Here is a 26,803-nt window from a genome sequence, read left to right on the forward strand (position 1 = left end):
CAAGGGATACTCACCCATGCCACCCCAAACCCATCCCCAGTGGGCAGCACGGACGAGCAGCCATGAAAATAAGTGTTAATTTATTGGACAAGACCCGTGACAGCCCCGTCCGGAACCCGCGAGCGGCGCCGTCGCCTTCCCGGAGGGGAAGGAGTTAAAAAATAGAGAATTTGTGGGGTCTGTAATGCTACAGAGGTCCCATCCCCAAGCAGAGGGGCTCTGCCCGAGCACCCCGAGCGGAGAAGGGGCCCAGGCGCTGGGGATGGAGCAGCAGCCTCGGCAAGCTGGGAACGGGGACTGTAAACTCCCTACACATCTAGAGGGGACTGGGGCTTCACAGTGACACAGCTGGGAGTGCTGGGGACATCAAGGACCCCCTTCCTGGCTGGGGACATCAGGGACCCCTTTCCTGGCAGCCTGGGGACATCAGGGACCCCTTTCCTGGCGGCCTGGGGACATCAGGGACACCCTTCCTGGTGGCCTGGGGACATCAGGGACTCCTTTCCTGGCGGCCTAGGGACATCAGGGACACCTTTCCTGGCGGCCTGGGGACATCAGGGACACCTTTCCTGGCAGCCTGGGGACATCAGGGACCCCCTTCCTGGCAGCCTGGGCAGGCCACGAGAGGTCCAAGTGTCCCCGGTGGCCAGCGTGGGAGTGGGGGCAGTCCTGCAGGAAGAGCCACGCTGGATCCTCCTCCACCTCCTCCTCCTCTGGGCTGTGGCCATGGGATCAGCGTAGCCAGGGATTCAGTGTGGCCATGGGATCAGTGTGGGCACAGGATCAGTGTGGCCATGGCATTAGAGTGGCTGTGGGATCAGTGTGGCCACGGGATCAGTGTGGCCATGGGATCAATGGGGCTGAGGGATCAGAGATCAGTGTGGCCACAGGATAAGGGTGGCCATGGGATAAGGGTGGCCACGGGATCAGGGGGGCTGTGGGATAAGGGTGGCCATGGGATCAGCGTGGCCACAGGATCAGCGTGGCCATGGGATCAGTGTGGCCATGTGACCATAATGGGATCAGGGTGGCCATGGGATCAAGGTGGCCAGGGATTCAGTGTGGCCACAGGATCAGCATGGCCATGTGACCATAATGGGATCAGCATGGCCACGGGATCAGTGTGGCCACAGGATCAAGGTGGCCAGGGATTCAGTGTGGCCACAGGATCAGTGTGGCCATGTGACCATAATGGGATCAGGGTGGCCATGGGATCAGCATGGCCACAGGATCAGTGTGGCCACGGGATCAAGGTGGCCAGGGATTCAGTGTGGCCACAGGATCAGCATGGCTGTGGGATCAGTGTGGTCATGGGATCAGCATAACCATGGCATTAGAGTGGCTGTGGGCTCAGGTGTGGCTGTGGGCTCAGAGTGGCCATGGGATCACCGTGCCCATGGGATCACTGTGCCCATGGGATTCCCATCCGCGGTGCTGAGGGATCCCGCCTGCCGCATCCCTGCTTTTTCCAGGATCAATAAATTAAGGAAGCGTCCGAGGGCTGGGGCAGAGGCACAGCTGGCACTGCTATCTCACGGCCAGGGACATCCTGGGTGTGGCAAACAGGGGCTGGTCCAGGGGTGGCCAGGCCGGCTGCTGCTGGCTCAGCTCCTTCTCCAGCCTCTTGAAAAGCTTCTTGGAGGCTTTTTTCCGGCGCAGCCTTCGGAAGCAGCCGAGCAAGCCGTGATCCAGGGCGGTCTGGGGCCAGAGCAGGAGGGAAATGGGGTTGGGGGGGACAGGAGAGCCCCATGCCCACCTGGGGAAGCTCCAGGGGGATGCCCTCTCCCAAAGCCCCCCTGACCCACCTCCAGCACGAAGGCAGCGAAGAAGTTGAGGGCAGCAATGCCCAAGAGGAGCAGCTTGAAATTGAAATCCTCGATGGGCTGGAGCTTCAGCAGGGATTTGGGGAAGCCCAGCGGGTACAGGGTCAGCCAGATCATCAGGCCGAAGAGCAGGATGAGGACAAGGAGGAAGAGCACTGGGCGAGAGAGGGGGCAGGGTGAGGGGTAGGGGAGAGAGGGCTGGTGGCTCTTGGTGTCCCCATGGGTGTCCCCGTGGGTGTCTCTGTGTGTCCCCCTGGCTGAGACTCCAAAATCTCATTCCTGTCCCCATGGGTATCCCTGTGGGTGCCCCGTGGGTGTCCTGTGGATGTCTCCATGGGTGCCCTGAGTGTCCCCATGGGTGTCCCCGTGGGTGTCTCTGTGTGTCCCCCTGACTGAGACTCCGAAACCTCATTCCTGTCCCCATGGGTGCCCTGTGGGTGTCCCATGGATATCCCTGTGGGTGTCCCTGTGGGTGCCCCTTAGGTGTCCCTGTGGGTACCCCTGGGTGTCCCCCTGGATGCCTTGTGGGTGTCCCCATGGGTGTCCCCTTGGGTCCCCCTGGGTGACCCCATGAGTGCCCCTTGGGTGTCCCCATGGATGTCCCATGGGTGTCCTTGTGGGTGCCCCCCGGGCATCCCCATGGTGTCCCCCTGGGTGTCCCCATGGGTGTCCCTGTGTGTCCCCCTGGGTGTCCCCTGTGGGTGCCCATGGGTGTCCCCCTCGGTGCCCTGTGGGTGTCCCTGTGTGTTCCCATTGGTGTGCTGTGAGTGCCCTCCTGGGTGTCCCATTGGTGTCCCCATGGTGTCCCCGTGTCCTCACCGTTGGTGTAGAGTGGCTCCCGGAAGGGGTAGCCCTTGGACATGGCCACGGCCAGGATGAGGTACTGGAAGCCGGTGACACAGAACAGGACGGTGTTCTCGTAGTTGGGCAGGTTCTGGGGCGCTGTCACCGTGCTGTTCAGGGGGATGTACCTGGCACAGGGACAGGGGACAGGGTCAGCAGAGAGGCCAAGGGGGGCTGGGCACCACCTCTCGTTCTCCATCAGTTACAGCTTTGGGAAGAGCAGGGGCAGCTCCAACCTCTGCTCTGGGACCAGGGATGGATCCCTTGGGAATGGGAGCTGGCCCAGAGGGGTTTGAGTTGGAGATCAGCAAAGGCTCTTCCCCAGAGGGTGCTGGCACTGCCCAGGCTCCCCAGGGAATGGTCCCAGCCCTGCCAGAGCTCCAGGACAGGCTGGAATTGTTGAGATGTCTGTGCAGGGCCAGGGGTTGGACTGGATGATCCCTTCCAACTAAAGACATTCCATGCTTCCCTGTCTGCTGCCAAATCCCAAATCCCAGGACACACCCTGGGCTCTGCCACAACCTCAGTGCCATCCCCATCACCAAACCCTCAGGACCAGGGCAGGTTCAGGTGGGATATTGGGAAAGACTTCCTCATGGCAAGGGATGCATGCACTGGAACAGCGTGTCCAGGGGAGGATGGAATCACCACCCTGGAAGTGTCCAAAATCCCCGTGGACCTGGCACTTGGGGCTTAGTGGCAAACAGGGCCTGGCAGTTGAACTCAATGCCCTTTTCCAACCCTGAATCCCACGATTCCCGGATGTGGGGCCCTCACCAGCTCTGTGAGATGGTGATGAAGTAGCTGAGGACCTGCACGGTGATGAGCAGGGCTGTCTGCAGCAGGAGGCTGCCCAGCACCAGCGCGCTGATCAGGGCTCCCTGCGGCCGCCGCACGCCCAGCGCCGGCGCCGGCCCCGTGCGCCCCATCAGCACCGCCACCGTGGTGGTGATCACCAGGTCGAAGAACAGGAACTGGAAATCACTCAGGTTGGTGTTGATCTGGGCAGGAGGGAAGGGACAGGCTCAGAACCACTGGGGATGATGCCTCACAGTTTTAGTTTTTATATTTTTCATGTATTTGTGACCCTGCAGTTCTTTAGTGTGTGACTCCAAACCCCACACGCAGTGCCAGCTGCTGTTCTCCCGGTTGGGGCACACACAGCAATTCCTCTCCATTTCCTCAAGGACACCTCACTGCCTCAGGATTTCATATATTCATTTAATATATTTTTTATTATTTGTAATATTTTCAGTTTGTAATTTGTACTATAACCCTACAGTTCTTTAGTGTGTGACTCCAAACCCCACACGCAGTGCCAGCTGCTGTTCTCCCGTTTGGGGCAGACACAGCAATTCCTCTCCAGGCATGGCACTCAAGGACACCTCACTGCCTCAGGCCCCCAGAGATTCAACAAAAGGGAGCTGAGGGGAGCAAACTTGGGGTGAATGACTTAATCAGCTGAAGATGTAATTGGAGGATTAACCCCCAATATGCAAATGGACCAAAGTTATAAAAGTGTGAAAATCTCCAACCCATGGTCCATTTTTGGGTGCAGCCCTGGGGAGGTTCTGTCTGCCCAAGATGTACCTGAGGGCCCTTCAATAAATACACCTGCTTTTTAATCCATTAATTTTGTCTGGCTCTGTTTTTAGGCAGCCCCAAAAGGCATCGGTGCCCCAGGAATTCTGAGAAAAGCGGGGATTAGGGTGGCACTCACAGTGTAGAGCAGGAGCACGGACACAAACTGCACCAGGCTGTACAAGGCCATGTACTTGAAGACCCCAAAGGAGGTGACCAAGGAGCACCGGCCCTCCCTGGGGGGGGGGGGGAATGGCGTCACCAAAAACGGCATCACCAAATGGGCACCCAATAGTCAGCAATGGGCACCCTAAACCAGTAATGAAAAGCCCCGAACCAGTATAAACCAGTAACCCCAAATCCCCTCCCAGCCCCCCCAAGTCCCTCCCAGTCCCCCCAATCCCGCCCATTTTGTCCCAGTCCCCTCCCAGTCCCTCCCAGGTCCCTCCCAGTTTATCCCAGTCCCCTCCCAGTCCCTCCCAGGTCACTCCCAATCCCCTCTGAGTCCCAGTCCCTCCCAGTCCATCCCAGTCCCTCCCAGTCGCCTCCCAGTTTATCCCAGTCCTCTCCCAGTTTATCCCAGTCCATCCCAGTCCCCTCCCAGTTCCCTCCCAGTCCATCCCAGTCTATCCCAGTCCCTCCCAGTTTATCCCAGTCCCCTCCCAGTTTATCCCAGTCCCCTCCCAGTCCCTCCCACGTCCCTTCCACTCTATCCCAGTTGCCTCCCAGGTCCCTCCCAGTCCATCCCAGTCCCTCCCAGTCTATCCCTGTCCCTCCCAGGTCCCTCCCAGTTTATCCCAGTCTCTCCCAGGTCCCTTCCAGTCCCTCCAAGTCCTCTCTGAGTCCCAGTCCCTCCCAGTTTATCCCAGTCCCTTCCAGTCTCCTCCCAGGTCCCTTCCAGATCCCTCCCAGTCTATCCCAGTCCCTCCCAGTTTATCCCGGTCCCTCCCAGTCCCTCCCACTCCCCTCTGAGTCCCAGTCCATCCCAGTTCCTCCCAGTAGGGATCGGCGGCACTCCCGGGATTCCCCCCGCAGCACTCCCGGGATTTCCCCGCAGCATTCCCGGGATTCCCCCGCTCACCGGATGACCCTGGGCACGCACTCGATGGTGGCCACGCGGGAGGTGAAGGGCGAGGCCACGGACGCCTCGGCCTCGGACAGGGAGATGCCCACGTCGGCCGCCCGCAGCGCCCCGCAGTCGTTGGCACCGTCCCCGCACATCCCCACGCAGTAACTGCGGGAAAGGGAGCCCGAAATCCTCAGGGAGTGGGGAAGGGAGCCCGAAATCCTCAGGGAATGGGAAAGGGAGCCCACGTTCCTCAGGGAATGGGGCAGGGAGCCCAAACTCCTCAGGGAATGGGAAAGGGAGCCCACGTTCCTCAGGGAATGGGGAAAGGAGCCCAAATTCCTCAGGGAAAGGGACCCCAAATTCCTCAGGAAAGGAGAAGGGAGCCCTCGTTTCTCAGGGAATGGGAAAGGGATCCTACATTCCACAGGGAATGCAGGAAAGGAACCCCACATTCCCTCAGGGAATGGGAAAGGGAGCCCTCATTCTTCAGGGAATGGGAAAGGGACCCCAAATTCCTTCAGGGAATGGGAAAGGGAGCCCACGTTCCTTAGGGAATACAGGAAAGGAAGCCCACATTCCTCAGGGAATGCAGGAAAGGGACCCCACGTTCTTCAGGGAATGGGAAAGGGACCCCATATTCCTCAGGGAATGGGAAAGGGAGCCCCAATTCCTCAAGGAACACAGGAAAGGAACCCCACATTCCTCAGGGTATGAGAAAGGGATCCCACATTCCTCAGGGAATGGCGAAAATCCCTGGCTCAGCTCAGAGATGTGGATGCTCCATTTCAGGTTGGATCTGGTGCAGTGTCCCTGCCCACAGCATGGATGCCACCAGCTGATGTTTGAGGCATCACCCAACACCACCCACCCTGTAATTCCAGGATCCATTCCCTGGGATCCAGCCCCTGGGATCCAGCCCCTGGGCCTTACTTGAGCTCCTGCAGGCTGCACACCAGCTGCGTCTTCTGCTCGGGCAGCATGCGGGCAAACACGGTGGCCCGGAGCAGGATCTGCCAACGGGGAGGATCTGTCAGCATTCCCAGGGGACAGGGAACTGGGATTGTCCAGCTGGGCACTGGGATTGTCCAGTAAGGAACTGGGAATGTCCAGCAGGGAACTGGGAATGTGCAGCTGGGAACTGGGATTGTCCAGTAAGGAACTGGGAATGTCCAGCTGGGCACTGGGAATGTCCAGTAGGGCATTGGAATTGTCCAGCAGGGAACTGGGAATGTCCAGTAAGGAATTGGGAATGTCCAGTAGGGAACTGGGATTGTCCAGTAAGGAATTGGGAATGTCCAGCAGGGCATGGGAATGTCCAGTAGGAAACTGGGATTGTCCAGTAGGGCATGGGAATGTCCAGTAAGGCACTGGGAATGTCCAGTTAGGAACTGGGAATGTCCAGCTGGGCACTGGGAATGTCTGGCAGAGAACTGGGATTGTCCAGCAGGGAACTGGGAATGTCCAGCAGGGAACTGGGATTGTCCAGTAGGAAACTGGGAATGTCCAACTGGACACTGGGAATGTCCAGTAGGGAACTGGGGATGTGCAGCTGGGCAGGGAACTGGGAATGTCCAGCAGGGAACAAGATTCCCAGTGGCACTGGAGGGCTCCCAGCAGCACTGGAAGGTTCCCAGTGGCACTGGAGAGTTCCCCAAGGCACTGGAAGGTTCCTAGTGGCACTGGAAGGTTCCCCAAGGCCCCTGGGGGCTCCCTGCCCACTCACCCTGGGCAGCAGCTCGGAGAAGTGCTCGCAGACCACCTGGAAGGATTTCCCGTTGAGGGCGAAGTGGCAGTGCCGGGGTGGGAGGGAGGAGCCGTCCCGCTGCTGCAGGCCCTGCCAGGAAACAGCTCCAGCTCCAGCCCCAAGCCCAACCCCTGCAGGGCCCCAAGGCCAAGCCAGAACCCGCCTGGAGCAGCAGGAATGGCTCCCCAAATCCCAATTCCCAGTGGGGCTGTTTGGGGTGCAGGGCTGGGCTGACCCAGCCTGGAGCAGCAGGAATGGCTCCCCAAAATCCCAATTCCCAGTGGGGCTCTTTGAGGTACAAGGCTGGGCTGATGCAGCTTGGAGCAGTGGGAATGGCTCCCCAAAATCCCAATTCCCAGTGGGGCTGTTTGGGGTACAAGGCTGGGCTGACCCAGCCATCCAAGCCCAGCCTGGAGCAGCAGGAATGGCTCCCCAGAATCCTAATTCCCAGTGGGGCTGTTTGGGGTCTCCATGCCAGACCCAGAGCAGTGGCAAAGGCTCCCCAAAACCCCAATTCCAGGCACACCAAAGGGGCTGTTTGGGGTGCAGCCCAGCCCTCCACGCCCAGCTGGGAGCAGGATCTGGCAGCATCCATGGGGAGGTGTTTGTAGCTGCCATTCAAGCCTGGATCCCTGATGTGCTCCAGGGAAAGGCAGGAGCAGCTGAACCTCTCCTGAAGGATGGGTTTATGAGAAGCAGGATCACAGCCTTAATTGCCTCCAAGGATGATGATGGAAAACCCCTTCCCACCCCTGGGAGGGCTCAGGGCCAGGCTGGAGCACCCTGGGGGAGTGAAGGTGTCCCTGATCATGGAACGGGACAAGCTTTGATGTCCCTTCCAACCCAATCCAACCCAACCCAACCCGTTCTGGGATTTTGGGATTCCCAGGACTGCGGAGACAGCCGGATTTGAGGGACTCCATTTCTTAGATCTTGGGAAGAAATTCCTCCCTGTGAGGGTGGGCAGGCCCTGGCACAGGGTGCCCAGAGCAGCTGTGGCTGCCCCTGCATCCCTGGAGGTGTCCAAGGCCAGGTTGGAGCACCTTGGCATGGTGGAAATTGTCCCTGCCCATGGGATAGGATGAGCTCTAAAGTCCCTCCAACCCAAATCACGCTGAAATTCTGTGATTCCACAAAAAACCAAGCCCTGCAGGGTGCCTGGGCAGTTTGGGCTCCCAAAAGGTGTCCTGGGCTCTCACCTCGGGCTGCTCCTCTCCTTGGGAATGCTCGGCCAGAACGAACTTGAGGGCGGCGGGTTTGTCGTGGCCGGGCGGCGAGGCCGTGACGAAGATCACGCCCTCCCTGGGCTCCACCATGCGGCACCCCCGTGCCACGTTCATGGCTGTCAGCATGTTGTCCCCTGCCAGGGACACGTGGGCCATCAGCAAGGAGGTTTTGGGATGCCCAGGCCAAGAGGAGCAGCTCCAAGCTGCTGTGTCCCCTCTCCCGGCCACCGCAGCCATGTGGTGGCTTCGCTTCCCTCTTCTTTCCTCCAAAACCTCCTGCCTGCCCTGCCCCAGAGAAATGTAGGTTCAAGCCCTGTTCTCCTGCCTGGAAAACACCCAGAGGTGACCCTACACTCCCTGCATAAGGCAGGGAATTTGGGATTTCAAACACAGCAATATTTAGGGGATGGACAGCAGAACAATGAGTTCTTCCACCCAAAATACATCCATGCCCTGAGCCCCACAGTGGATCGTGGATCCTGAGGGCAGGGACGCACAGAGCCAGGACCAGGAGTGCTCCTGGTGCCCCCACAGCTGCTCCAGGCACAGATTCCTGCTGGGGGTCATAATGGGGTTCCTGGTGAGATTCCTGGTGGGATTCTTGGTAGGGTTCCTGAGGTGGGGTTCCTGCTGGGGTTCCTGGTGGGGTTCCAGAGGTGGGATTCCTACTGGCATCCCTGGTGGGATTCCTGGTGGAGTTCCTGGGGTGGGATTTCTGGGGTGGGATTCCTGTTGGGATCCATGTTGGGGTTCCTGGGGTGGAATTCCTGGGGTAGGGTTCCTGGTGGGATTCCTGGGGTGGAATTCCTGGTGGGGTTCCTGGTGGGATCCCTGGGGTAGGGCTCCTGTTGGGACCCCTGTTGGGATTCCTGGTGGGATCCCTGGGGTAGGGCTCCTGTTGGGACCCCTGTTGGGATTCCTGTTGGGATTCCTGGTGCGTTCCTAGGGTGGATACCTGGTGGGGTTCCTGGGGTGGCGTTCCTGGAGTGGAGTTCCCAGTGGGGTTCCCGGTGGGAAAGCCCTTTCCCCCTGCACACTGCCCAGGACTGTCTGTGTGCCGTCCCTCCCCGAGCCCCATGTGCTGGTGCCTCCAGGGTCACCTGTCACCATGACGGGACGGATGTTGGCGCTCCTCAGCAGCTGGATCACCGGCGCAGACTCCGGCTTCAGAACGTTCTTCATGACCAGGAACCCCAGGAAGTTCAGGCCGCTCTCCACGGAGTCCCTGGTGGGAGACAAGGAGCCTTTCATCACCTCCAAACCAGCACAGAGGATCAAGGGGTGTGAGCAGCTAAAATCCATCTGGGAGCCAGCCAGGGATTCCCTCCATATGGATTAGGGATGAATTCCCTGCAGGGCATCCCAGGAAATGCCGGGAGAGAGTGAGGAGATGGAGAGAGGGAGTGCTGGCACCGACCTGGGCAGCTGCAGGGCCTCCTCAAAGGTGGCCACCGTGCCCAGGGCTTTGCAGGCCAGAGCCAGGACCCGGAACCCGTCGGTGGTGTAGTGCCGGAGCATCTGGGAGAAATCCGGGGGCACTGGAAAAGCGAGGCCAGAACAGCTCCTGAGGGAGCCTGGAGATCCCGTCCTGGGCTGGGGGAAGTTCTCCCCAGCCCATGGAGCCTGGAGATGCCATACTGGACTGAGGGAAGCCCCCAACCCCATGGAGCCTGGAGATGCCATACTGGACTGAGGGAAGCCCCCAACCCCATGGAGCCTGGAGATGCCATACTGGACTGAGGGAAGCCCCCAACCCCATGGAGCCTGGAGATGCCATACTGGGCTGGGGGAAGCTCTCCCCACCCCAAGGAGCCTGGAGATCCCAGCATGGGATGGAGGAAGCCCCCAATCCCATTCCCCATCTTCTGGCTCCTGTTTCCTTTCCCTCCTGTGGCTGGGGCCACCCCAAAGCCTTTGGGAGCTGCCCCACAGAGTTCCTGAGGATAATTCCCTGGGGGGAGATGAGCCTCAGGGATGCAGCCAGCGGGACGGGGGGTGAGCCGACCTCCCAGTACCAACCAGTTTCCTTCCTGCACAGACTGGCCACCATCTCAGGGGCGCCCTTGACGTAGGCGTGGGCCGAGGCCTCCCCGGGCAGCTTGACCAGGACGCTCATCCTCTGGAGAGAGGAGGAGAACGGGAAACGCCGCAGGATCCCCAGCGGGGCCTGGTGCCTCTGTGGAGAGTGGGTGGGATCAGGGCCCGGCAGGAACTCCTCCAGGAGGCAGGAACTCCTCCAAGGAGGCAGGAACTCCTCCAAGGAGGCAGGAGGGTGAGGAGCTGTTCCATGGGTTACCCTGTCCCGAGGTTGCTCCTCCTCTGGTGGAGGTTTCACCACAGCCAAGACCTTCATCTCAAACTGCTGCAACGCCGGGAGCTCGCCTTCCTCTTCCTCCTCCTCCATCATCTCCAGGCGCTGAAATCGAGAGGGCAAAACCCTGATGAGCTTACCCACCCACAGAGGGTCCAGAACCGCCGAGATTCCCAACGCCTCCCTCTCCAGCCCTGCAGCCCCCATTGTGGAAATCTACAAAACCAGAGGGTTTTGGGAAAGCTGCAAAAGGCAGGCTTTAGAGGCAGTAGAACTATGATTAGAGCTAAGCAGTAGCCATGAGATAGGTCAGCATAAAAATTAAATTTAAACTGTAGAAAAGCAAGGGCAAATAGAACAGTGATCTGTGGATTAACGCTTGTCTAGAATAACTCTCTAAGCTACAGAAAGTTTATCTAGCAAGATATTAGGAAGGTTGAAGCTTAATAATGGAGCTCTGTGCATTGTGTTTTAAGGCTTACAAGCAGGTTTTGTATTCGAAATAAGCAAGCATGGTTTTAACCAAAGGTACATGTGCTTATAGTGATTGGATAGAACTACTGTCAATGTGCTTTTGCTTTGTGTGATTGGTCAAAAAACTTATAAAATAAGGTGTAACATTAAGTTCTGTGTCTGCTGCTTGGGATGTGAGCTGCTGGCATCTTCCCATTGTCATAAGCATGTAATGAGACTGATGCTGGAAAATAAAACAGCTCAAGGCACGTTCCACAGCAGCCCCGTCCCGTTGGTGATTTGTACACAGCCACACCCGCCTCACCCAGCCGGTGGATTCCAGCATTTTGATGTCCACGGGGTCCCCGACGAGCTGTCCCCGCAGCGGTGACACGGCGTGGCAGGTGGCCAGGGCGTAGAGCAGGGCGCCGGCGGGCAGGCAGCGGGGCTCGTGCACGATGGGCAGGAAGCGCTGCTGCTCCAGGGGCACCACGCCCCACACGTCCAGCCCCTCCTGGGTCAGCGTCCCCGTCTGTGGGCACAGCATGGTGGGTCTGGGCAGCCCCGGTGCCCACCCTGCCCGCCCCACCCCTGTGGCAGACCCCACAGAGCTTGGGAAAGCTCCATGGAGGATTGAGACTCAACAGTAGGTGTCACAGACATCTTTTCACTAAAAGTCCTTTCTTGCGGTTTTTTGCCTTCTGAGAAGGTGAGGCCTCAAGAACAAAATGTAAACAGTGGTTATCTGCTGCTGTGGAATGCATCAGGTGGATTTTTGATTGGCCCATCTTGGATGTTTATAATTAATGGCCAATCAAGGCCGAGCTATCTTGGATAGAGTCCGAGAGAGCTGCCTTTTGTTATCATTCCTTTCTATTCTATTCTTAGCTAGCCTTCTGAGAGGAAACTTTTCCTTCTATTTCTTTTGAGTTAGTTATAATGTAATATATAGATCATAAAATAATAAATCAAGCCTTCTGAACGTGGAGTCAACATTCTCGTCTCTTCCCTCACCTGAAGACCCCTGTGACCACTGTCACAAGCAGGAACTGCTGAGTCATATGGACAGCAAAATAAGCTCCTGTCTCTGACCCCCCCCGCCCCTTAGCCTTATCTTTGTAACCTCATAGGCCACTGTACCTAACCCTTGCTGTTGGACAAGTTTGGATTCCCCTACACCCTATAAAAAGGGGCTGTTTTAGCCCATTCAACATAAGAAGAGCTGTTGCTGGACCCTTCACAGTCTCCCCAATAAACCATCGCTGTGGAACACCAGGATTTCTCCTCTCTCACATCTGCTGGAGTCTCAGCCAGGGGCCCCCTACCTAGCAAGCAAGAGCTGAGATCCTAAGAGAGCTTGCAATCACTATAGAGCTGATAATCACCAAGCTTGCTAGAGGGTGGCCCCGCAGGATCGACCTGGAGCTAGCCTAGCTTTGGGCACCCTGTCCCCCTGGGGACTGGGCTCCTGGGGGATCTTGCATTGCTTGATAATACGACCAGAATAGAGGCTTTATTATGAGACAGCAAAATAAGCTCCTGTCTCTGACCCCCCGCCCCTTAGCCTTATCTTTGTAACCTCATAGGCCACTGTACCTAACCTTTACTACTGGACAAGTTTGGATCCCCCTACACTCTATAAAAAGGAGCTGTTTTAGCCCATTTGACAGAAGAAGAGCTGTCACTGGAACCCTTCAGTCTCCCCAATAAACCATCGCTGTGGAACACCAGGACTTCTCCTTCTCCTCTCTCGTGTCTGCTGCAGCCTCAGCCCGGGGGCACCTCAGCCCAGCAGCACCCTAGCGAGCAAGTGAAGAGCTGAGATCCTAAGAGAGCTGATAATCACTATAGAGCTGATAATCACCAAGCTTGCTAAAGGGTAGCCTGTGGTGACAGCCACGAGCTACCTGGGCATTCGGGCACTCTGTCTCCCAGAGGGACTGGGCTCCCGGACCATCCTTGCACCGCTCGATAATCAGGCCAAGATGGAGGCCTTGTTATACACCCCACCTTGTCGAAGCACACCAGGCGGATCTTCCCGCACAGGTTGATCCGGGGGGGGCTGATGCAGAAGATTCCCTGCTTTTTCAGCCGGTTCTGGGCATAGATGGTGCCCACGGTCATGGCGGCCGGCAGCGCTGGCGGCACGATGACGGTGACCAGGTCCAGGGCGCGGATGATGATTTGTCCCACTGGGACCTGGGAGGGGAGCAGGAGGAACAGGATCCATCCCTCCCCTGATGGATCCCTGTGGGTTCTCCCGCTTGCTCCACCAGCCCTACCTTGTTCCTAACGAGGATGAGGATGCTGTACAAGGTGCCGATGAGAGCTGTGCAGAGGGAGAAGGGGCTCGGTTACAAAGCAGGGCACAGCGGGGAGCTGGAATGGAATTCCATTCCAAGGAATCTGGCTGCTCCAGGACGAGCCTCCACACCCAGACCTACCCAGGATGGCGAGGAACAGCACAAACTTCACAGCGTCCTTGTAGAACTTGAAGCTCACGGGTTTGGGGTAGAGGATGGAGCTGATGAGGTCTCCCTTGGCCGTGCAGAACCCTGCGAGACAGGCAGGAGGTCACCATAGCACCGCTCCCAGGGGCACGGATTTAACCCGGGATTCATCCTGGGTCATCCCCCACGCACTCACCTGTGCGGGTGACCACGGCCAGCACCTCCCTGCCCACGTAGGCCTTGGCCTGGATGATCTGTGTGCCGCAGAACAGCGTGTGCCGCCGGTGCTCCTCGGGGCAGTACGCGGCTCCGCCCGCCGGCAGCGGCGTCTTCATCACCGGCACGCTCTCCCCTGCCCAGAACAGTCCAGGGGGGATTGTCACCCCAGGGGGGTCAGGGGGCAGACAGGGACACTGCTGGGGACAGGGACACTGCTGGGGGCAGAGACACTGCTGGGGGCAGAGACACTGCTGGGGACATTGCTGGGACAGGGACACTGCTGGGACATGGACACTGCAGGGGACATTGCTGGGACACGGACACTGCAGGGGACAGGGACACTGCTGGGACAACACAAACACCACTGGGGACACTGCTGGGGACTCGCACACTGCTGGGGACACTGATACTGCTGGGGATATGGACACTGCTGGGGACATTGCTGAGACAGGGACACTGCTGGGACATGGACACTGCAGGGGACATTGCTGGGGACAGGGACACTGCTGGGACACGGACACTGCTGGGACAACACAAACACCACTGGGGACACTGCTGGGGACTCACATGCACGCTGCTGGGGACCCTGATACTGCTGGGGATATGGACACTGCTGGGGACACACACCCTACTGGCACCAGTCCCACAGTGACACCCACCCAGGGTGATGACATTGATGCCTGAGGATTTTACACTCTGCATTTTTGAGATCCTGTGCTGCATTAGTGCCTAACTCTAAACTCCACAATGCCAGCTGCTGCTCTCCCGTTCTGGTCAGACACAACAATCCCTCTGGGCCTGAAACTCCAGGACACCCTCCAGCTTTAGTGCACAAAAAGTATAAACAAAATGAGCTGGGGGGCAGCAAACTTGGGGTAAATACTTCGTCACCTGATGCTGTAATTGGAGCATTAACCCCTGATATGTAAATGGGGTTAAAAATTTAAAATTGTCTGAAAAACTCATGACCATTGTCCATTTTGGGTGTAGCCTCAGAGGTTTCTGACTGCCTGTCGGAACGCAGTGCATTCCTCTGTGTGTCCAGAGCTGCTGAGGACCCCGTTGAGGGGCTCAGAGACCCTGGCATGCTGCCCAGAACACCTGGGGATTTGATTGTGACCCTTGGAGCAAGTTGCCAACTTTGTATGAGGACATGAAAGGTTTGAATAGTGTAATAACAAAATGATCACAGAGTGAAAATGTAGATTTTAGGATTTTTGGTATGGGGGTTATGGGGACAAGATGGAGGAACTTGGACATGTCTAGCCTTCCTCCTTCTTCTTCTTGTTCTCCATTTTCTGCAGTGATGTTGGCACTTTGGGATTGGTTTAGAGTAGAAGTGCACTGTCTAACACAGGTGATGGGTATTGGGAATTCAGTGTAAATATGTTATACATAGTTTGTAGTATAAAAGGACAACACAGAGTGCCTGTGGCTGCCTGGCTGAGCAGATCTCTGCTGGGCAGAAAGAAAATTTTATAGATAAGAATTAATAAACAACCTCAAGACTGAAAAGTGAGGAGTCCAGACTCACGTTTCAGTTGCATGGGCCGAAGCAGAGACATCCTGCACATCTCGGGGCAGCAATTCTCAACAGCAACCCGAGAACTGCCCAAGGTGTATCCATGGAAGGCCTTCGATAAATCCCCACTTTAACCCTGTGTGTCCCCTGCTCAGGCAGCCACCCCGGGTGCAGGGAGGGCTCTCACCGGTCAGCAGGCTCTCGTTGACCATGCACTCCCCGCTCAGCAGCGCCGCGTCGCACGGCAGCACCGCCCCGGCCGCCGGCAGCCGGATGCAGTCCCCGGGCACCAGCTCTGCTGAGCTGACCACCAGCTCCTCTGGGAAACAACGCTGATCAGGGTGTGGGGAATGGAGTCACTCATCTCCAGACACCTGGAGAACCCACTCAGGGATTGGGGAACAGGGCACTCATCTCCAGGCACTTGGAGAAGCTTCTTACAGCATGGGGAACAGGGGCACTCATCTCCAGAAACCTGGAGAATCCCCTCAGGGATTGGGGAATGGGGAAACTCATCTCCAGACACCTGGAGAACCCACTCAGGGATTGGGGAACAGGGCATTCATGTCCAGGCACCTGGAGAACCCACTCAGGGCCTGGGGAATGGAGTCACTCATCGCCAGAAAACTGGAGAACCTCCTCAGGGATTGGGGAACAGGGCATTCATCTCCAGGCACTTGGAGAAGCTTCTTACAGCATGGGGAACAGGGGCACTCATCTCCAGAAACCTGGAGAATCCCCTCAGGGATTGGGGAATGGGGAAACTCATCTCCAGACACCTGGAGAACCCACTCAGGGATTGGGGAACAGGGCATTCATGTCCAGGCACCTGGAGAACCCACTCAGGGCCTGGGGAATGGAGTCACTCATCGCCAGAAAACTGGAGAACCTCCTCAGGGATTGGGGAATGGAGTCACTCATCTCCAGATATCTGGAGAACCCACTCAGGGACTGGGGAACAGGGCATTCATGTCCAGGCATCTGGAGAACCTGCTCAGGGTGTGAGGAATGGGGCACTCATCTCCAGACACCTGGAGACCACCCTCAGGAATTGGGGAATGGGACACTCATCTCCAGAAACCTGGAGAACCTGCTCAGGGCCTGGGGAACGGGGCATTCATCTCCAGGCATCTGGAGAACCCACTCAGGGCCTGGGGAATGGGGCACTCATCTCCAGACACCAGGGAAGGAATCCCCACAGGATAAGGCAGCAAACAGGAAGGGGTTAATTCCCTGGAGGTGAGAAATTGAGATCCAGGCCTGGGGAGAGCTGATCCAGACCAGAATTCCCAGCCACCCCAAGCACTGGGAATGGCACAAACACCTGTGCACAGCCAGGGTTTGGGCTGTGTGACAAATGGAACCACCAGAGGAACCCCAGGGATTCCCAGCACTGGGAAGAGCAGGAGGAAAAGGGCTGCTGGGACAGGGCAACGATTCATGGGAGGACTATCCTTTCCCTGAAATCCCCTGTTAAATTAAATCCATATGGGCTTTGGAATATGGTCTTGTCTGCACCTTCACTTGGACAGAGGCATCTTTTACTAAATGGACCCCAAAACTATTCCAGTGTCTCATAAGATTATTCCTGTGTATCCCAGCATTATTCCCATGTATAATAACGTTATTCCCATTTATCATATTGTTAATTCCCATGTATCCCAACATCACTCCTGTCTTATAACACTATTCCCATATATTGTATCATTATTCCCATGTATCCCAACATTATTCCCCTATATCATAATATTAATCCCATATATCATAAGGTTATTCCCATATATCACAACGTTATTCCCATGTATCCCAACATCATTCCTGTGTATCCCAACATTATTCTCATGTATAATAGCATTATTCCCATATATCATAACATTGTTCCTGTCTATCCCAACGTATTCCCACATATCCAAACATTACTCTGGTGTCTCATAACATTATTCCTATGTATAATAACATTATTCCCATATATCATAACATTATTCCCATATATCACAACATTATTCCCATATATCACAACACTATTCCCACATATCCCAACACTATTCCCATGCATCCCAACATTACTCTGGTATTTCATAACATTATTCCCATGTATAATAACATTATTCCCATATATCAGAACATTATTCCCATGCATCCCAACACTATTCCCACACATCCCAACATCACTCTGCTGTCATAACATTATTCCCATGTACAATAACGTTATTCTGGTGAATCCCAACATCATTCCCACCTATCCCAACACCACTTTGGTGCAGAAGCAGGATCCCAAAGGACACATCATCCCAACCACCATCCCAAAAATCCTCCCTCTCACCTCCTCCAGGCCGCCGCACCCGGACCTCCACGGACATCCTGGCCATGTTCCGCAGCGTGGTGCTTTGCTGGGAGGGAGGCAGTGATCAGAATCCACCCAAAACACAGGGAAACATCCCTAAAAACAGCCTGGGGGGCTCGGAAGCAGGGAGGGAGGGCAGGGAGAGCTGGGAGAGGGCTGTCCCCACCCACCTTGCGCGTCTCGTAGAGGGACAGCCCCAGCGAGAAGGTGGAGATGAGGAAGATGCAGGCGGCGTAGTAGTAATAGGCATCACACACCCACAGCACCATGCTGAGCACTTGGAACAGGTAGAAGGGGTTGAGCACCTGCAACAAGGAGAAAAAACAGCTCTGGGAGCTCACTGGGAGACCTCCTTGGGGTGGGAGAACCTCCTCCAGCCCATCATGGGATTTCCAGGATACTGGAAATGGGGGAGAGCTTCCCCCAGCCCATCATGGGATTTCCAGGTTCCTCAGGGTAGGAGAACCTCTCCCAGCCCATTATGGGATTTCCAGGCTCCTTGGGGTGGGACAACCTCCCCCAGCCCATCACAGGATTTCCATGATCCTGGAAATGGGGGAGAGTTTCCCCTAGCCCACCGTAGGATTTTCAGGTTCCTCAGGGTGGGACAACCTCCCCCAGCCCATCATGGGATTTCTAGGTTCCTCAGGGTGGGAGAACCTCCTCCAGCCCATCATGGGATTTCCAGGATCCTGGAAATGGGGGAGAGCTTCCCCCAGCCCAGTATGGAATCTCCAGACTCCTGGAAATGGGGAGAGCTTCCTCCATCCCATCATGGATTTCCAGGCTCCAGCAAATGGGCAGAGCTTCTTCCATCCCCTTATGGGATTTCCAGGCTCTGGCAAATAGGCAGAGCTTCCTCCATCCCATCATGAGATTTTCCAGGCTCCTGGAAGTGGGAAAAACTTCCCCCAGCCCAGTATGGGATTTCCAGGTGGGAGAAATTTCTCCAGGCTCCTTGGAGGAAGAAAAGCTTCCTCCAGCCCACTGTGAGCCTTCCAGGCTCCTGGATGCAGAGGAGAACCCAGCCCTTCCCTGGGGCTGGCAGCCCCCAAACCCTCCATCCCCCTGGAATTCCCTATGGATGCTGCTCCCAAGGATGCTCAGCCACCTCCACAACCCCTGGGGGCTGCTCCTGAATGCATACAGAGGGTCAGGAAGGGTCCCCTCATGGCTCTGCCTTCTCCCCAAATCCTCTCCTCCCTTCCCAAAGGCCAGGAAGTGCTTCCAGAGAGGGACAGGGAGCAGGGGAGGGATCTGTCCTGGGGAAATCCACTTGGGAAGCCCAGCCCAGAACCCACCTCCTCCACCAAGAGTCTGGCGTAGGACTTGACGGGCACCTCGATGAGGTTGGGGCCGTAGATCTTCCTCCTGAGGGGGGGAAGAACAGAGAGGGAATGTTATCCTTGGCAAAGAGAGGGAAGGAGTTCTATCCTTGGGCAAAGAGAGGGAAGGAGTTTGATGGAAAGGAAAGGAAAGGAAAGGAAAGGAAAGGAAAGGAAAGGAAAGGAAAGGAAAGGAAAGGAAAGGAAAGGAAAGGAAAGGAAAGGAAAGGAAAGAAAGGAAAGGAAAGGAAAGGAAAGGAAAGGAAAGGAAAGGAAAGGAAAGGAAAGGAAAGGAAAAGGAAAGGAAAGGAAAGGAAAGGAAAGGAAAGGAAAGGAAAGGAAAGGAAAGGAAAGGAAAGGAAAGGAAAGGAGTTCTATCCTTGGGAAAAGAAAGGGAAGGAATTTCATCCTTGGGAAAAGAGGGAAGGAATTTCACTCTTGGGAAAAGAAAGGGAAGGTATTTTATCCTTGGGAAAAGAGGGAAGGAGTTTGATCCTTGGGAAAAGAGAAGGAAGGAGTTCTATCCTTGGGAAAAGAAATGGAAGGAATTTCATCCTTGGGAAAGGAAAGGGAAGGAATTTCTCCCCTGGGAAAAGAGGGAAGGAATTTGATCCTTGGGAAAAGAGGGAAGGAGTTTTACCCTTGGGAAAAGAGAGGGAAGGAGTTTGATCCTTGGGAAAAGAGGGAAGGAATTTCACCCTTGGGAAAAGAGGGAAGGAGTTTCACCCTTGGGAAAAGCTGCATTTCCAGCCCAAAGGCCCCTTGTGCTGCCCAGACCCCCACGAGGAGCTGGGTTATGTGGAGAAGCCAATCCCAGTAATTCCATCCCACCTGGCACTTTGGGGTCTGAGGCTCTGGGATTCCCTGCTCCCTGGAAAAGCCCCAGGAAGCTGCCAGCCCCCACCTGGCACCGTGCTCCTGCTGGTCCAGCCCGGCCTGGCACAGGTGCAGCTCAGCGCAGCTCCAGCCCTCGTCCAGGACGCTGGGCAGCAAAGGAAAACAGGGAGAGAGTCAGACCCAGCAGGGAGGGCAGAACAAACAGCACGGCCAAAGGCTCGGGACAAACCCACCCCTTTGGAAAGGGAGAGTGCCCTGTTCCTTGGCCTCTCTGCAGCCCACGGCTGCCAAGGGAAGGCAACAAAAGGGGCACAGTCCGAGAGCAAGCCGGGAGCCTCCGGCCCTGCCAAACTGCCCCGGCCGGTTCCCTGTGCCCGGGAGCACCCTGAGGGCACCAGAGATTGTTCCAGAGGCCTGGGAGTGCTCAGGGTGATGCTTCAGGGTTTGAACCTTTATATTTTCCATGTATTTGTGACCCTGCAGTTCTTTAGTGTGTAACTCCAAACCCCACATGCAGTGCCAGCTGCTATTCTCCTGTTTGGGGCAGACACAGCAATTCCTCTCCAGGCCTGGCAGTCAAGGACACCTCACTGTCTCAGGCCCCCAGAGATTCAACAAAAGAGAGCTGGGGGAGCAAACTTGGGGTAAATTACTTCATTAGCTGAAGCTGTAATTGGAAGGTTAACCCCCAATATGCAAATGGACCAAAGTTATAAAAGTGTGAAAACCTGTGAGCCATGGTCCATTTTTGGGAGTAGCTCCTGGGGGGCTTTGTCTGCCTGAGGTGCCTTGACTGGGCACCTCAGGCAGACAAAAAACACAAAAGGCCCTCAAAAAACACAAAAGTGATTTTATTCCCTTAATTTGGCCTGGCCTCTGTTTTTAGGTAGCCCCAAAAAGGGCACCAAGGGGACAGGAGATACAGGAGATACAGGGGATGCTGGGGGCAGGAGGATCCTGAGGGAGCTGGGAATGCCAGGATCCAGGAGGATCCTGAGGGAGCTGGGAATGCCGGGATCCAGGAGGGTCCTGAGGGAGCTCAGGGATCTGGGAATGCCAGGATCCAGGAGGATCCTGAGGGAGTTGAGAAGGCCAGGGATGCTGAGACCCAGGAGGGTCCTGAGGGAGCTGTGAATGCCAAGATCCAGGAGGATTCTGAGGGAGCTGAGGGAGCAGGAATGCTGAGATCCAGGAGGGTCCTGAGGGAGCTCAGGGAGCTGGGAATGCCAGGATCCAGGAGGATCCAGGAGGATCCTGAGGGAGCTGGGAATGCCAGGATCCAGGAGGATCCTGAGGGAGCTGGGAATGCCGGGATCCAGGGGGATCCTGAGGGAGCTGAGGGAGTTCAGGAATGTCAGGAATGCCGGGATCCAGGAGGATCCAGGAGGATCCTGAGGGAGCAGGAACGCCGGTCTCTGGCAGTACCTGACCCTGCAGAAGGCCTGCCGCCGCTCCAGCCACACGTAGCGCATTCCCTGGAACAGGTAATACCTCAGGAGATTCTTCTGCTGGAAAGGGATAGGAAAACAACACATGAGTGGGGTGTGCAGGGACAGGGCCTGGGGGTGGGGAAGGTGCCAGTGCCACCTCATCCTTGTCGTGCAGCCGCACGGTGTCCCGGCTCTCGTCCTCGTCCGGCACCACCACGGCCACGCTGCTCCTGCGCTCCGGCTGGGCCCCGGGGTGCTGCTCCAGGCTGGGGGGAAACTGCGCTCAGCCATGGCCTGTCATCCTCCATCAGGGACATCAGGGCTCAGCCATGGCCTGTCATCCATCCTCCATCAGGGACATCCGGGCTCGGCCACCCTCCCTCAGGGGATACTGGGGCTCACCCACCTTCCCTCAGGGACATTAGGGCTCAGCCTGGCCTGCCACCCTCCCTCAGGGACATTAGGGCTCAGCCTGGCCTGCCACCCTCCCTCAGGGACACCTGGGCTCAGCCATGGCTTGCCATCCTCCATCAGGGATACCCGGGCTCAGCCCAGCCTGTAACCCTCCCTCAGGGACATCAGGGCTCAGCCACCTTCCCTCGGGGACACCCAGGCTCAGCCTGGCCTGTCAGCTCCGGCCTGTCACCCTCCCTCAGGGACACCTGGGCTCAGTCACCCTCCCTCAGGGACACTGGGGCTCAGTCACCCTCCCTCAGGGATACCCAGGCTCAGTCACCCTCCCTTGAGGACATTGGGGCGCAGTCACCCTCCCTTGGGGACACTGGGGCGCAGCCAACCTCCCCATGGCCAGGAGTGGCCCTGGACCCCTCAGGGACAGACCCCGGCTCACCTGGCCTCGCCCAGCGGCTCTGTGAGCACCTTGGTGGTGAAGCACTGCCCAAAACGGTCCTGAAACACAGGGATGGGGGACTGGGAATGCCTGGAGTGTTCCCAGCTCCTTCCAGAACCTGGGAAGGCCCTGGACATCCATCCCAGGTGAGGAATGAGGTTTGGGGACAAGGAAGAGAAGTTCCAAGCTGGGCAGGCTGGGGTGGAAGGGGGAAACATGGAGTTATTTTGGGAATAATAATGATTCCTGGAATGGGACAATTATAGGAATTATAATGATAATAAATTCCTGGAATAATCCGGTGCTTGAGGAAAGGAGATGGCAGACACAGGCAGGAGGACAAGGAGAGGGAACATTCACAGGGTCCTGTTGGGAACCTGGGGCAGAGCCCAACCCTGGATCCACAAAATCCGACCTCAGATCCACAGAGCCCAACTCCCATTTCACAGAATCCACCCCCTGATCCACAGAATCCAACCCCAGAATCCAACCCTGGATCTACAGAATCCAACCCCAAGCCCACAGAATCCAATCCCAGACCCACAGAGACCAACCCCAGATCAACAGAATCCAACTCTCAATCTACAGAGCCCAATCCTGGATCCACAGAGTGCAACCCTGGATCCACAGAATCCAACCCCAGACCCAAGAGAATCCAACCCCAGATTCACAGAATCCAATTCCTAATCCACAGAATCCAACCCCAGACCAACAGAATACAACCCCGGATCCACAGAGCCCAACTCCCAGTCCACAGAATCCAACCATGGACATACAGAATCCAACCCCAGACCCATGGAATTTAACCCCAGACCCACAGAATCCAACCCCACACCCACAAAATTCAACCTCAGATCCACAGAATCTAACCCCAGACCCACGGCATCCAAACCCACAGAATCCAACTCCCAGTCCACAGAATCCAACCCTGGACCTACAGAATCAAGCTGGGATCTGCAGAATCCAGTCCCAGACCCACAGAATCCAATTCCCAATCCACAGAATCCAGCCCCAGCCCCACCGAATCCAACCCCAGACCCACAGAATCCAACCCCAGACTCAAAGAATTCAACCCTGGATCCACAGAGCCCAAATCCAGACCCACAAAACCAAACCATGTATCCACAGAGCCCAAGCCTGGATGCACAGAATCAAACTCCCAATCTACAGAATCCAGCCCTGGATCCACAGAGCCCAACGCCAGATCCACAGAATCCAACCTCAGATCCACAGTATCCAACCCCAGATCTACAGAATCCAATTCCCAGTCCACAGAACCCCATCCCAGACCCACAGAATCCAATCCAGACTCCCAGAACCCCACCCCAGACCCACAGAACCCCAGACCCACAGAACCCAATCCAGACTCCCAGAACCCCACCCCAGACCCACAGAACCCCAGACCCACAGAACCCAATCCAGACTCCCAGAACCCCACCCCAGACCCACAGAACCCCATCCCAGACCCACAGAACCCAATCCAGACTCCCAGAACCCCACCCCAGACCCACAGAACCCCATCCCAGACCCACAGAACCCCATCCAGACTCCCAGAACCCCAGCCCAGACTCCCAGGCTGGGAACCTCGTCCGGGATCCCGTGGCACTCACCCTGATGATGAGCCAGTCGGCCTGGCCCAGGGCGCAGGGCTGGCACTTGGCCTGCACCTCCAGGCTGGGCTTCCAGTGGAAGAGCAGCAGGAGCAGCCCCGCGCTCAGCACGGAGCCCGCGTGGCACAGCAGCACCCGCCACGGCCGGCGCTGGTAACCCGTCACCTCCTGGGGACAGGGAACACAGGGATCACTGGGGATGGATCACTGGGGATGGATCACTGGGGATGGATCACTGGGGATGGATCACTGGTGACCACTGAGAAACACTGGGGACCACTGGGAATTGATCACTGGGGACTGGTCACTGGGAATCACTGGGAATTGATCACTGGGGATTACTGGGAATGAATCCCTGCGAATCGATCACTGGGAATCGATTACTGGGGATTAATCACTGGGAATCGATCACTGGGCATCGATCACTGGGAATCACTGAGAATGAATCACTGGGAATCAGTGGGAATTAATCACTGGGGACTGGTCACTGGGAATCACTGGGAATTGATCACTGGGGATTCCTGGGAATGAATCCCTGCGAATCGATCACTGGGAATCGATTACTGGGGATCAATCACTGCGAATCGATCACTGTGAATCGATCACTGGGGATCGATCACTGGGGATCGATCACTGGGGATCAGTGGGATCAATCACTGGGGATCAATGAGGATCAATCACTGGAGATCACCGGGAATCAATGACTGGGGATCAACCACTGGGAATCACTGGGAATCAATCACTGGGAATCACTGGGAATCACCAGGAATCAATCACTGGGGATCAATCACTGGGAATAACTGGGAATCAGTCACTGGGAATCAATCACCTACACCTGGCTGCTCAGACATAAAATCAGCTAAAATCCATTACCAACCACTAAACCCTGAACTCCCAAAATCCCAGCGTGACCGAGCCCCAGGCAGGGAAATCCAAGGGGCTGGGAAAGCAGCACCTGGGGGTGTGGGGAGCCCCGGGATGGGTGTGGGAGACCCCCCAGGCCAGACCTACCATGTGGGCCGGGTCGGAGTCTGGCTGCAGCGTCCCGTAGCCCGGGCGCCGGGCCCCCAGCAGCCGGCTGCTGTCTGCAAATCCACCAGAAACAGGAGCAGGGTCAGCAGAGGGGCTGCTCAGCCCTGGGGCTGTGCTCCCCAGGACGAGGGGGTGGCTCCTGGCCCATCCAGCCGGGATCGCTGCCCCCTCATCCTCCTGGGCACGTGACGGTCACGGGGATGATGCCCGAGCAGCCCCGGGATTTCTGGCGTTATCCCAGAAGCTCAGCGGGCACGGGAAGGGAGCAGGGCTGGGCCAGAGCCAGGCCAGCTCTCCCTGCCACTTTTCCAGCTCGTTTGCTCCTTGTTTGCTCCCTGGGTTTGCTCCTGGCTGCCAAAAAATTGGCATTTCCCAGTTTTAACCATGCTCTAATTCCTGTTGGGCTCGGCTGCACCCCAAAACCCAGCCTTGTAAATTGGGATCAGGAATCATCCCTGAGATCCTCCCAGGTGGGATCTCAACCAGAATCCTCCACACCTGAAACTGAACCTGGTCATTCTCTAAATTCAGGATGGATCAGAAATCACTGAGCCTGCTCATTCCCTAAATCCAGGATGGATCACAAGTCACTGGACCTGCTCATTCCCTAAATCCAGGATGGATCATGAGTCACTGAGCCAGCTCATTCCCTAAATCCAGGATGGATCAGAAATCACTGAGCCAGCTCATTCCCTAAATCCAGGATGGATCAGAAGTCACTGGACCTGGTCATTCCCTGAATCCAGGATGGATCAGAAGTCACTGGACCTGCTCATTCCCTAAATCCAGGATGGATCACAAGTCACTGGACCTGCTCATTCCCCAAATCCAGGACGGATTATGATCACAGCATTCCCAAAGCTGGGATCTCACAGCAGCAGTGGGGAGGCAACACGTGGCACAAGCACGGAGCTGGGAGCTGTTCCCACTCCTGGAACACGTGGATATTTCCTGCCTGAGCCAGGGCTGGGTTTCCAGGAGGGCACAGAGACCAGCTCAAGGATTTACACTGGAAAAACCGCCCCAGCTGCATTCCTGCTGCTCCCTGTCCACCACAAAGCTCCTCTGCAGGGGAGAGAAGCCATTCATTAAAACCATTCCCTGGTTTTGGCGATCCCGGTGGGGGAGGGATCCATCTCCAGCTCCCACAGCTGGTGTTGCCACACAGGACAAATTTGGAGGGAGTAATTGGGGGATGAGCCCGAGGGATGGTTCAGTAAAACAAAAGCTGGACAAGGAGCCAAGAAAAGGAAGGGACGGGTCAGCTGTCCCCAGTGCCACCCTCAAATTCTGCAAAAAGCAGGAATTCTGCAAAAAGCAGGAATTCCAGCCGCAGGGATACCGGGAGTGCTGCCCTTCCCAAAGGCAGGACAAAGGACAGGGCTGGGGGAGGGCCATGCACAAGGGTTTTCCCAGAATCTGCAGGAGTGGGGGAAAGCATCCAAACAACCTGAAACCAGCCCGGTTCCCTTCCCAGAGCCCCTGGGCAATGGGACGCCCGGCCTGAATGAAACTATCCCGGCTTTTTTTGATCCTGCAGCAACAAATCATTGGCAGGAACCAAGCGGCTCCGCACAGCCCCGTTCCGTGGGATTCCAACCCTGTTCCGTGAGATTCCCGTCCCGTTCCGGGGGTTTCCAGCCCCGTCCCCGCTGAATTCCTCCCCTCCTGCTCCTATCCTGGTTGTTCCCAAAGCTCGGCAGGTGAGGAAAGCCCCGGCACAGACTCACCCCGCCTCATCCTGCCGGGAGCGCCCGCGGAGCCACTCCCGACAGGGGTGGGATCGGCCGGGATGGGATCGGTCAGGATGGGGTCGGGAAGGGTGGGATCGGATGGGATGGGATCGGTCAGGATGGGATCGGGCGGGATGGGATCGGTCAGGATGGGATCGGGAAGGGTGGGATCGGGAAGGGTGGGATCGGATGGGATAGGATCGGGAAGGGTGGGATCGGGCGGGATGGGATCGGCTTGGCTGGGATAGGTCAGGATGGGGTCGGGAAGGGTGAGATCGGTCAGGACGGAATTGGTGGGGATGGAACCAGTCGGGCTGGGACCGGCAGCGCCGCCATCCCCGGTGTCCCCGTGGCCGTGGCCGGGCAGATCCCGGGCGGAGCGGCCGTGCTGCCGCCGCAAT

General features: G+C 56.8%; 1 protein-coding gene across 1 annotated transcript; it reads right to left on the minus strand.

The window, feature by feature from the left end:
* Positions 1-121: 121 nt before the first annotated feature.
* ATP13A2 (ATPase cation transporting 13A2) lies at positions 122-26,409 on the minus strand. Its single transcript, XM_059487262.1, has 29 exons — positions 26,400-26,409; positions 24,649-24,722; positions 23,638-23,805; positions 22,028-22,086; positions 21,335-21,443; positions 21,173-21,249; positions 19,815-19,892; positions 18,887-18,956; positions 17,756-17,890; positions 17,565-17,631; positions 15,429-15,560; positions 13,697-13,852; positions 13,495-13,605; positions 13,333-13,379; positions 13,061-13,249; positions 11,376-11,582; positions 10,583-10,702; positions 10,306-10,462; positions 9,704-9,824; positions 9,387-9,511; positions 8,260-8,420; positions 7,040-7,150; positions 6,247-6,326; positions 5,329-5,481; positions 4,387-4,483; positions 3,444-3,667; positions 2,643-2,794; positions 1,806-1,978; positions 122-1,698 (listed from the first exon to the last, which is right to left on the minus strand). The coding sequence occupies exons 1-29, from the start codon at positions 26,407-26,409 to the stop codon at positions 1,528-1,530; spliced, it is 3,534 nt and encodes a 1,177-aa protein (XP_059343245.1). The 3' UTR covers positions 122-1,527.
* Between the last annotated feature and the right edge of the window lie 394 nt (positions 26,410-26,803).

This window comes from Ammospiza nelsoni, chromosome 22 (assembly GCF_027579445.1).
Source record: "Ammospiza nelsoni isolate bAmmNel1 chromosome 22, bAmmNel1.pri, whole genome shotgun sequence".
Lineage (NCBI taxonomy): Eukaryota > Metazoa > Chordata > Aves > Passeriformes > Passerellidae > Ammospiza > Ammospiza nelsoni.

What these genes read in the sequence shown, in the direction of transcription:
- ATP13A2 (XM_059487262.1), bottom strand. An exon ending in TCATCCTCGTTAGGAACAAG is followed by an intron (nt 13,250 to 13,332) that starts GTAGGGCTGGTG and finishes CTCCCCTCCCAG; the next exon opens with GTCCCAGTGGGACAAATCAT. An exon ending in TGCAGCCTGCAGGAGCTCAA is followed by an intron (nt 5,482 to 6,246) that starts GTAAGGCCCAGG and finishes CCTTTCCCGCAG; the next exon opens with TTACTGCGTGGGGATGTGCG.